This window comes from Tiliqua scincoides, chromosome 4 (genome assembly GCF_035046505.1).
Source record: "Tiliqua scincoides isolate rTilSci1 chromosome 4, rTilSci1.hap2, whole genome shotgun sequence".
Classification (NCBI taxonomy): Eukaryota; Metazoa; Chordata; class Lepidosauria; order Squamata; family Scincidae; genus Tiliqua; species Tiliqua scincoides.
The window spans coordinates 113,154,083-113,166,265 of record NC_089824.1 but is presented as its reverse complement, the minus strand read 5'-3'; the positions used below and the strand labels follow the sequence as shown (position 1 = coordinate 113,166,265).

The window sequence follows — 12,183 nt, the reverse complement described above, 5'->3', positions numbered from 1 at the left end:
GCGCACTAGGCAGGATCTGGTGGGTCCTTTTTCAAGAAACATGCAACACTTCTCACTTGCCTGCCTGGTAGAAAAACAAAAGACATAGCTTGGGAAACTTCGTTCCCAAAAGGGAAAAGGTTTTGGCATTTTTGGAACTTGAGCCTCAAAGGATTCTGTTGTTGCTTTAGGGCCAAAATTGCCTGCCTGTGTAAATAAACAAATATCACCAAGAATTATCCATTTCTCTGTCTTCCACTGAAGCTGCCCTAGAACTTCTCTCTATGTGGGGAAGCAGGGCGTACAAAACAATGTAATCATCATAAGAGACAGGAAGAAGGGATGGGAAGGCAGGCAGGTCACAAGAGGATCTTGCTCCACTATACACTGGTGCTTTCTTCAGATGTTGCCTTCATTTGAAGCATATTTTCACAGCCATCATACTTAGAAACACTGGGATTTTTTTTTTCTAGATAATCTATTTTCATTGTATCACCTGGCATGTTATTCCTCTTAGGTTTGCAAGAAGCTAAATTTTGAAACAAAGAAAGATTAAACAAAAACAGGCCCTGCAGCCCATCCCAGATGGACTCATGGGTTCCACCACAGCATCCCCAGCCACAAGGGAGACATACAGGCTGGACAGAAGGCCATGACAGAAGACCATGGAGGGAAGTTTCTCATGGGCATCCTCATTCTAGGTACAACAGTGAGTGGTTTTACCACCAGTACTATGACCCCCGGGCAGGGCCTCTGCCTTGGCCAGATGCTAATGTGCAGTACCACCATCCTGTCTATCATCCAAGGCTTCAGGACTACACAAGACCAAACTCCAGGGCAGAGTATTATGAAAGCAGCTATCCCAACCAACCACACTCAAGGTAAGGTTTGAAAGGTTAGGGAAGTGTGCAGACCAGGGCTTCTCAAACTAGGGTGTTGCGACATCCCAGCCTGATGACCCTGGCCTCTGCCCCCTTAAGGGGCAGGGGTGGGAGGAGGCAGCAATGCAGTCCCCAGGATTGTGTCACTAAGGGGGCTGCAGGGACTGGCATTTGCTTACAGTCCCTTGCAGCAGCCTCCTGGGGGTGCGGGGAGCCCTGCCCTCCACAGACTTCAAAAGTTAAAGTGAAGCAATCATGCTCCACTTCCGGTTTTGCAGAGGCAGAGCGCAATCGCTCCACTTTCACTTTCTGGAGGCTGGGGAGCTCTGCAGACGCTCGTGCAGGTCTCCCTGCACCCCCAGAAGGCTGCAGCAGGGACTGTTAAGCCAGTCTCTGCAGCCCCTTTAGTGACACGATCCTGGGGATCCCGTCACTTGCCTTCCCCCCACCCCTGCTGCCTTCCCTGCTCCCACACAAACTCCCTGAGAGTTTGAGAACCGCAGGTGTAGACTGATATACTTTCACAAGTGCCACAAGCATTAATTTAGTATTCCCAGTTGTATCCCACTTTTCTCCAAAGAGTTCATGGCAGCATAAATGCAATTCACTCCATATTGTCCTCAAAAGAATGCTGTGAGAAAGGTTGGGCTGAGCATCATTGGTGCTTGGAGAGTTGAATCCCTGTCTCTTCAGTCCAAGTCATAGGATCCTCCCACCTTGTGCTGAATCAGATTCATTAGGGCAATATTGTCAACACAGACTGACAGCAGCTCTCCAGGGTTTCAGGGAGGAATTTTTCTCTGTCCTAGCTGGCTGTCCTAGATGGGATTGAATCTGAGGCCTTTTACATGCAAAGTTAGGCATACTACCACTGAGCCTTTCTCAAGCATGGTACTTAACCACAACAGCTCTCTTAAGGTCAGACTAAACATGGTGTATATAAACATGTGGAGTGTGTCCCAACTGTTAATGCAAGTGCAGGAACTCTGAATGTGATCAGACATAGAGGAAGAGTTTAATCCTGTCCCCACAGGCTGTTTTCCTATGAAAATTGCACCTTCCTCTGTCTGCATTTTTATATTAGTTTTATTTTTAATACAAGGAAAATATGTGTAACAAAACTGCACCTTCTAACTGCTTTTCTGTCTAAGGGGGAAAATATCCTGGATATATGTATGTTTTCCCCATACACGGAGAAAAGCAACTAGAGGGATTTTAGTATGAAAATGACTCTCAGAGATCTCGTTCCAATCAGATCTGCAGCCCCCTACAGCTGCATTATAACAAAAAAACATAAAATTCCAGGTACATGCTACGTTTCCCCTGTGCCACATTTAAATGTGGCCCTTACACTTCATTCTGTACTCTGTTCCTGATTTCCTCCCCATCCAGTTTGCCTTATGATCTCTCACTAGTGTCACCATACTTTCCTGCCATTTACTGCATCAGTGAGGCAATGACATCAAAGTCCTTATTGCAGCCATAGTACATTTATGGGTACTGATTCATATTTTAAAAGTATAAAATACAGAGCTGGAGGAAAGGTCGATTTAATTACAAAAATATCATTATAGCCCATTATTACTCTCTATATCAGAGTTATGTCAGACCCTTTGATTTTGAGCACTCTGACACCATTGATGTGAATGCCTACTACCTGCTTCTTTATCCACACAAATCAAGAAAACTTTAGGCAACTCTCCAAAGCAGATTCTTTTACTCTCTTCTCACTTCTGGGGATTATATTTCAGGCAAGGTTATGAAGAACTGTGCTGGAATTCTGTGGAAAATTATACACATGAAAGCTACCAGAGATACCTTCAAGCGCTGCACAGTGAAAGAGGTACTGCATTCTCCATAGAAATAAATTTGGTAAGCATGACACTTGTTGCAAATGGCTTGAAGTGCTAGAGTAATCTTGTATGGCCATTTGCTACTTGTGAGCGTGTGTTTGTGCCTGGGAAGCTACCTCTAAGTCATTCTTGTCCCTTGTCCCAATCCTTTTTAGTTGTTTAAGGTGAAGAGGGCAAGAATTCTATGTGAATTGACTTGGGTGCCATTTGCTATGGGGAATGGCCTCTCTCAGAAGACACCTCGTCCAGGCCTATGAAATAGCAGCATTTTATTATTTATTATTTTGAAATCAAAGTTGAGGTTTTTGGAGAAACCCATCTTCACTCTGCAGTGTTTCTGCCAGGCAGCACAGCTGCCAACTATCCATCTGGAATTCTCATTTCAAAGCCTCAACATTAGTAATTTTAGTTTAGAACCCTCTTCCTGCACCTACTGTTCTTTCTCTCACACCAGAACCATTAGCTGCACCTCAAGATGTGCCTGGAGGAGCCTTACTGGAGGAACCTTACTGGAACCTACTCTCCCAGGCTGCAATAACCCCAGGCTTCTAGGTGTTCCTTAACACCTAACGTAGTTGAAATAGACGTATGGTTCCCCCTTTTTACCCTCGCCCATTTTTTTGTAGTGAAACAAAAATTCAGCTTTTTCTGCTACACTACACTTCCCTGTGGCATTGCCAGAGAATAAAAGCAGTTCACAATCCAAGTAAACAAACAGAATAAGAAAGCCTCTCCTTCATACTCTGCTAGTATATGTATGGAGGGGGAAAAGAAGAAGATCGATGACAGGAGGTTTCCTTTGCATACAACAGCAGCAGTTAAACAGAGAAAACCTGCCTCTCTCCAGCTATTCAGAAAATTGTACTACTCACACTCTTCCCTAAGATTTGCTGGCCAGCTAGCCATGGCGCTAGTCAAGTTAGTATCGCACTGAACAAGCCTGAATTTGCACATGAGAATACAAAAATCCTCATGCACCATACAGAGGCCCATGAGTTCTGGATTATCTTACAACACAGTAGTTCAGTGGTTCTCACACACTTAGCACCAGGCCCCATTTTTTAGAATGAAAATCTGTCAGGACATACCAGAAGTGATTTCATGACCAGAAGTGACATCATCAAGCAGGAAAATTTTGAACACTTCTAGGCTGCAAGCCTGCCCACACCTATCCAGGAGTAAGGACACAATCCTGAGAATGAGTTGGGCTGGTGCAAGGGAGGGTCACAAACGTGCAGTAAAGCACGTTTGTGCCTCCTTGGGAGTAAGCCATGTCAGCACACAGAGTTGCACGGACACATGGAGGCTGAATCCAACCTCCATGGCAGCTTACACCTGGCTGGGCCGATGCAAGGCTCTGAGGTGTGTGGGAGGGAGGTGCGTGGGAGGGCGGGCAGTGGGCAGCCCCAGGGGAGGGTGGGTGGGGAGCGGCAGGTGGGGTTGGGATCCCGCAGTTATGCCGGATCCCAACCCTCATTCCCAGGGAGATGGTAGCGGTTTGAAGCCACTCCGCTCTCCTCACACTTGTGCCACCTCCTGAGGTGGCACAAGTTAAAGGAAACCCATTGGGTCAAGGGCGCCTTGCCCAGGGGTAAGGGGAAAAGTGTCCCTGTGCCTCTGGCTGAGCCGCCTTGGACCCCTATCCTGTGCTGGATACAGTGCAATCTCTTGGCTTGCCTGTTCCAGCACAGGGTAGGATTGCACCCTAAGTTCCATTTACTACCATTGTTAAAAGAATTTACATAGTAGCCTGTTAATAGTACAGATCTGTTACGTTTCCCCAAATGCAGTCACATATCATGGTAGCATCAAGACTAATACATTAAAAATGAAATATTGAAAAGAATGGGGACCCACCTGAAAATGGCTCGCAACCCACCTGGTGGATCCTGACCCATAGTATGAGAAACATTGCAGTAGTTAGACTCAGTTTTGGACTTTCTTTAGGGCCCTTACTCCATGTCTGTATATTTTCTAACCTTCTGTTCTAGGAAAACCAACTTCATCCAGCCTGTTTTTCCTCCATTCTCTGCCTCTGGCTGTTCCTTTCTTATATCCTTCCCCCCAAATAAGCCATTTTCTCTGTTTAGAAAGCATTTGAGCCAACTCTAAGCAAGGTTGTGCAGCAACCTGACATACATATAGAGTCACCACACTTTTAAAGGCCTTGCTCATTGCCTTTAACAACAGCATATGTGCAGAAATTTGGTAGCAAAATGTTTCTCACTACTGTTGTAGTGGTTCTTGGTTCATGCCAAGAAAAGCCCTCACTGCTAAATTTTTAAGAATCAAGCTGCTGTTAAAGCCACAGGGGCAGGGCAAGTTAAAAATATAGTAACCCTACATGTATGTGTCTTTCAGAGCCTTGTATAAATGTTGGCATGCATATGTGTGTGACCCTCCAGGTGTTGAATTCTTTATGGCTTCTTGCACGCAGATATGTTTTTTTTCTAAGTAAAGTAGATACTTTGGAGAAGTATCTCCAAACCCTTAGAGAACAAAAGATACTTAATTCTTGCTAATGTGGCATCTCAGATCCAGCATTATAACCATTTAATTCTATTCATACCCAGAAGTAGACCTTGATCCTTCCTATTTCCTCTATGCAGATCCAAGGCAGACCTGGGGCAACCAGGCAAGTTATCAGGGCCAGGATTACAACAGAGATTACCACTGTGAGGAAGGAGGTGGTTTTGCAGTGTGTGATGGTGTGCCACCAATTCGGTAAGGAAAACTTGAAGGGAATTCCAAGAGCTGACCCCTTCAAGGTATCTTGACCTGCCTACCCTTCAGGCTCCCATTTGGGTTCCAGATTGCCTTCTGCTTCATGCACCAAGCCTGAATTGTAAAGATTTAATAAAGAACTAAAATAACTAATAACTAATAACTAATAACTAATAACTAATAATAAAATAACTAAAATAACCTCAAGCCCAATTGCCTATATACAACATTTCATGAGGAACTTGACACCTGGGGCAGAATCTTGAGAATGACTTCAGATGTTGTCTATCAGCAGGGAAAGCAATATATAACTTTTCAAGTTTCTGATGTACATCTTCCTGTGGGGAGATGCATGAGCTTCCTGTGAGAGTGTACCTACCAGTGTTGAGCTTTAAGCAAATAGGCTTAATAGGCTTAATACGTTTAATAGGCTTTAAGCAAATAGGCTTTAAGCAAATCTTTTTCTTTTGATACTTTTCTTCCTAGATCTAAGAAGCCTGACATCCATGAAGACAGTTATAAGTCAAAGAAAGATTATCCCTATAATGCCAGGAATGGCTCTCCTTGGCAAACAATGCAGATTTGGGATGAGTTCCAAGATAACTTACTGGTGAATGTCAATGTTCCAGCACATCAGGTACCTGCTCTGAAGCTTACTCAAGTTTTCCATTTTCTTCCTACATCCAGCTCTCTCCACAGTACCTCCTCATAGTCCTCACAGCCTTGGACAAAATGTGCATCATATGCAATGAGCAAGCAGCTGCTTTTATTCAACTCTAAGCTTCAATTAATTTTACTCTGCTTTCATTCAGACCAGTGAATTTTCCTTCACCTGAATTTTCCTCACCCTTATTTTCCTTTTCTTCATTTTCTTATGCAGCTTCCGTTGCCTGAGGAGCCAAGCTTACTGCAATATAAGGACTCTGGCTTCAGCTCCAGTTGCTGTGAGCTTAGCCAGTACATGTACAATGCTTCCAACCACTATGAAGTAGCTCTCGCCAAGGACTGGAGTCCAATTCTGGCAGGTGAGTTGCTCCTGGGCCAAAGGTGGTGATGCTGAAGATTTACCAGAGCCTCAATACTTACAAGGGCCCATCACCACAACAGTGCCACTACAGGTTGAGTCTCTGCATCTGCGAGGGTCCCATTCCTAGAACCCATGTGGATGCCAAAAATAATGTCAAATGAAATGCATTTAAAAAAAGCAATGTTCCTCTGCTCAGTGGTTTAAAAATAGCCTCCTTACCATTGTAATATGAAAAAGTGGTAGCAATCAATCAATCTCTTTCCAGTCACTTAGAAAGGCTTCCCTCTGAGGCAAGCAACCTTTCCCTTCATCCTCTCAAAAGAATGCAAAGAGAATGCAAAGCAGAGGTTGATCATCACTTTGTATTCTTTCCCATGCTCCAGGGGGAAGGGAGGGGTCACTTGCCTTCGAGTGAAGCTATTCTGAGTGCCTGGAGAGAGAATGTTTGATTGTCTACCTACTAAGCAAGGCTGTTTCTAAAAGGGACATTTTTTCCCTTAATTGAAAGGGCCCTTCTCATTGCATTGAGATAAAATCATGGGTGAAAAATCTATGGATAATTAGGTTTTTCCTATATTCTCACTTTGCACTAAGGATCCAAGATGGTCCTTAGTGACATGACATGAGTGAATGGGTGTTCATGACTCTTGGGTGTTACTACGATGTCTGTCCTAACAGCTCCTCATATCCTGGAGCTGGAATCAAAATAAACTACATGCAGGGGCAGGCTTCTGCACTCCCAACCTTCTTCCTTAAAACCTGATCCCCCACACTTACATTCGATGGTGCAGTTCCATGATGGTGCAAGGTCCAACCTTGTTATACATGGATTTGACTCAACAAGAATGGCCGCTGCAAATGAGAAGGAATGTGCTAATCCATGGAGAAGGGGTAAAATGAAAAATGAATCCCTTTAAAATCACAGTTCAAAAAACTGCTTTTCTTATAAGATAAAATATCTTATCCTTATTTTTCACCCATGGAAAAATCAATGGATTTTTCTATCTCAACAAAATGAGAAGGGCCTTTTAAATTAAAGGAAAACAGTTGTTAACAATAGCTAATGTAAGTGACAATCCATCAAACATTCTCTCTTCAGGCACTGAGAACCTGAAAGAATGCAAGTCATTATCACCTCCTCCATTAGCACCTGGAGAGAGACTGATTGCCTCTGCGTGCATTTCAAAAGGACGGCGAGGCTGTTTTTAAATCGCTCAGCAAAGGGGCATTGTTTTTTAAATGGATTTGCTTTAGTGCAATTTTTGCCATCCACTGTGAGTTCTGGGAATAGAACCCTTGGAAATAATAATATGTCCCTGGTCATTGTTCCCTCAACTGTCAACTCTCTTACCCTGCATCACTGAGCTTTTCTTTCTACCTGCTTTTGGTTGTATAGGAGAGGAAGGAATAGCTCAAAGATCAGCTTCAGGTATGTTTGTGCTTGTAGCCTGTTGGTCAGTCAGCATCAGCTCTTGGCCTTGGCTATCAGCAAGTCACTAAAGGTTTATGTGTTTATTGTTTAGTAGAAGACTTTTCAGCTACTTATCACCCTGTGGCACCCCAGAAGTTTTCTGTCCCCCATGTACCTGTGTGCTTTGGAGCTGGAGGGAAACTGGTCCGAGGATGTCCTAGCTATCCAGCAGAGGGGCAACTTTCCCTTGTTGAAATACACAGCCTGGAGGTAAATACTAACTTGCCCCTTGAAAGCAAGATGGTTTGTTGTGCATTCACCCACAAGGGATAAGGCCTGACATTGCTTGATTGTTCTTTGCCCCATTTCCTTTGGCAGTATATTTTCATCCCTTGATTTGTTTCAAAGCAGCCAAGAGCCTTGCTTTCCCAACTGTCATACCTAAGGTTTTATACACCTGGTTTCAGCTGATATTCTCCATCATCATCTTGCCTTCTAATGGCAGGTTTTGCTGGCAATTTTCATTCAGAGCATCTCCTGGACACACTCTGATTTCTGTTCATTGGACCAGAAACATCTAGCCTGTTTTAACATTATGCACAATCACAGCACTGGAAACATACTCTTAAACACAAAAGAGAAAGCTGAGGTTTTTTAGTATCCACTGTACTGCAGAGTATATTCTTTGGCCATGTAGCTTCCTAAGAAAATGGCTAATATGGAGGTGAAATGCAAGACAGGAAACCATGATAAAATCTTATGTCCACCTTGAACATATTTGTTGACATCAAGCAAGTCATTACTTGTTGGCCATAGACCCAGATCTGCAGTGTGGGGATCATTATTATGTCAGCCTACCTTGAAAGGCTAAGGTACAGAATGAAGACTAGGTTCAAACATAGCACTATACTATGTTTCAGCATTTAGAGCATGAGCCTGAGGCTCACATGCCTCTTTGCCTGCAAGAGAAGAGATTTAAAGCTTCTGGTTTATTATCAGTGATAATTTCCTGTTTCATCTCAACTTGAGAAACAGTGGTTTGAACAACAGTTTCTTAACAAGCCAGAATATCAAAGCAAGATCATATCCATCAGTATGTAAAATGCTTTGATTATTTCCAAAAAGCGCATGCTTAACCAATGAAATTTAGCATAAATAAAAAAAATAGAAGCATAATGTTCCAACTACCTAGAGACCATCTAGTTCAGTCCTGTACCTTTCATTCAGGACCTTCTGTTCACCAGCTCCACTTTCTTCCCAATCCACATAATCCAGAACTCAGGGTACCACATTACCAGAGCATGTGCAATGCATGCATAATCAGTCTAGTTTTACTATGAGGGCACAGAATTTATTACTCCCACTTGCTGAATCTGTCCTTGTTCTGCAGGATATTCTACATGATACAGCTGAGCAGGAGGCAATGCGAGTCTTCCCAGGACCGCTGATCAGGTACATAATCCTTGGAGGCGTATGGTTTAAGATTTCTTTGCTGAGCATTGCTGAGCATTGCTTAGCCCATTATAGCCCCGCTATGAAGCAACCTGAAGCATTCGCTTCAGGCAGCAGATTTTGGAAACCATTAAGAGTGGTACAGAGGAAGTCAAATGAATGTGACTCATGGGGCAAATTCCAGGGAAATGAATAGGAGCTTGGTAGGAGCTATACTGTTCTTTGTGCCATCTTGTGCCACTGTGGTTTGTTCAGGCACAGCTGTTCTAGCACAGCTCCTGCTCATTTTGATGTGACTTAACTTTCATAGAATCGTAGAATTGGGACCTATAAGGTCATCTAGTCCAATCCCCTGCCTGTAGCAGGAAATCCTCCTAGAGCAGTGATTTTCAATCTTTTTCATCTCATGGCACACTGGCAAGTCACTAAAATTGTCAAGGCACACCATCAGTCTTTTGACAATTGGGGGCTCACATCCCCAAAAGTCCTACTAATAAATGACCCTCTCCCAAATTCCCATGGCACACCTGAGGACCATTTGTGTGCCATGGCACAGTGATTGAAAATAGCTATCCTAGAACATCTTCTGCAGGTGCCTGTTGAGCTTCTGAAAGCTTCTAAAAGTGGATTTTGCCTTGTGTTAATTGCCCCCTGGATTTTCTGTCTCACAGTCCAGTTCTGAGCTGACTGGCACTCTGGGCTTCAGCAGCACAGAAAATGGCTGCTGCTGCATCCTGTGCACTCAGCGGACAGCGCCTGCAGCTCCTCAGAAGACGGGGGACTTTGATCCCTTCCCTTGGGTAAGGCGAGTAGTGCTGCAATGGGGCTTCTCAATTCTACAGCAATCCAGTGGTCGACGTAGAAATAAGAGCCTCCATGTCTACCTTGAGGCTCAACAAAGAGGCTCAGAATCCCACCTCCCTCCCATCTCGCTCCCTCCTGCTGGCACACCTCCTCTCCATCCTCCCTCCACCTCTGCCCACCCCGGAACGCCTTCTCAACGCCTCCTCCCACTCCCCCACCTACCTCTCCACTGCCTGGTTCACGCAACCACTGAGTGGTGGACTACTGGCACTCCACTGGCACTGAGGACCACAAATGTGCCTTATGGCACATTTGCAACAGTTTGCACATTTGTGACAGTGCACGCCAGCAGTGAGCTGGTGCGCACTGCACAGAATTGGGCCCTCAGGTACCAAAATGCTGTGAGCCTTCCATGTAGGTTTGTTACACCTGGGCAGGATCTAATCACAGTGTTATGCTCCCTGGGCCACTGAGTTACAGATCACAGAACATACTGGGTGAAAATCCACAAATGTGATAAGGATAAACAAATCCCTTTCGAATTCCGAGAACCTTTATTGGCATACATAATAAATAAATAAATACATGGTCGCAATAAGCCCACTGACAAGACAAAAGAAACAGACCACAAATAAAGTGCACACTCAACGTACCAATCAGGGCTACCTTAAACTGTTAAAGATAAAAACTTTTGCAAGAAACTTGGCAACAAGCGATGTCGTTTCTTGCGAAAAGTCATGTAGAAGAAATGCTGCTAGAAAATGGGAGGGGCTGGCCTCTAGAAAGGCTAGCTAGAAAAAACAGGGTCTAGAATAGAGCGGCGGAGCTTGTGAAACGCGGACAGACACAGAGATAATGAATAATAGAATCAGGCTCAATGCCACAATGGTTACAACACCTTTGATCAAAGGGTATCCGTGAGTAGCGACCGCTCAACACTGCAGAAGGGAAGATATTCAGCCGGGCTAACATAAAAGCCCTCCTCTCGAGGGGATCCGTAGGAGAATAAAAATAAGAATACCAACTGGCAAAGGAAGGAAAAATACCATAATACATAGGGGAACAAACCTGATTCAGATCAGATGATAACCATAAAAATTCAGACTCACCAAGTCTTTCATAAGAGATAACGCCTGATTAAAATCACTGCTGAGAAATACCAATAGATGCTAATTTAGACGTGCAAAACAAAGACCAAGAAGATTGGAAAGAGTCTTTAAGAAAATGGGCAAGAAGGGAATCAGGATCAGACTTTAAAAAGAGCCATAACCAAAATTTAAAAATAAATTTCCAGGCCAAAATTGAAGGGGGGTGTACACCCAACTCAAAAGACAAGGTAGAAAGTTTAATATAATTAGGGACCCCAAGAATCTGTCTGTAAAAGGAGGCGGCCAATTGATCGACTTTGTTGGACATGGCATGAATCCAAATAGGAACCCTGTAAAGCAACCAATATTGTATTAAAGATATGGAGCGCAGCCGGGACAAACTGGTTACCGGCTGAATGGTGAAATTTGGCTATTAGGTGTGAAGAAGATTAGGCGTGAAGAAGAGGCTGTCACGGAGTTTCTATGCAAGGACCAATTGAGTTTGTAATGTAGGTGGATGCCAAGATTAAATGATTTAACTTGATCAATAGACCGGTTGTTGATTGCCCAATGAAGAGGCCTCCATGCCTTGGAGAAAACCAATATTTTGGTTTTCTCCTCATTAATAGATAAAATATTCTGCAGACAGTAAAACTGAAATAAAACCAAAAAGTGCCTAAGGCCTGAACTGGAAGGGCGGCATCATCTGCATATAATAAAATAGGGACAGGCGTTGTGTTCAAAACAGGGGCAGATTTCTTGGCCACTGATAAATGAACCCGAAGATCAGCTAAAAAAAGATTAAACAGAAAAGGGGCTAGAATACAGCCTTGTCGGACCCCTTTATTAATTGGAATCTTCCCAGTGAGCGAAACATTGCTGTTGTAACGAACTTGCCAAGAGTTGGCGGAATGTAATTTACGAATTAAAAAAAGTAAACGAGGAGGCTAATTTCTCCTCGAGC

The 12,183-nt window shown here is 43.8% G+C and overlaps 1 protein-coding gene across 1 annotated transcript in view; it reads left to right on the top strand.

Annotated features, from left to right (window-relative positions):
• The first annotated feature begins 564 nt into the window (after nt 1–564).
• SEC16B (SEC16 homolog B, endoplasmic reticulum export factor) overlaps nt 565–12,183 on the top strand; it is a 120,190-nt gene continuing 108,571 nt past the window's right edge. The window contains exons 1-7 of the mRNA XM_066624532.1: nt 565–860; nt 2,612–2,703; nt 5,323–5,437; nt 5,924–6,074; nt 6,318–6,462; nt 7,988–8,145; nt 9,266–9,327. Of these exons, the coding sequence (XP_066480629.1) occupies nt 565–860; nt 2,612–2,703; nt 5,323–5,437; nt 5,924–6,074; nt 6,318–6,462; nt 7,988–8,145; nt 9,266–9,327 (1,019 nt within the window). The remainder of the gene's footprint in view (nt 861–2,611; nt 2,704–5,322; nt 5,438–5,923; nt 6,075–6,317; nt 6,463–7,987; nt 8,146–9,265; nt 9,328–12,183) is intronic.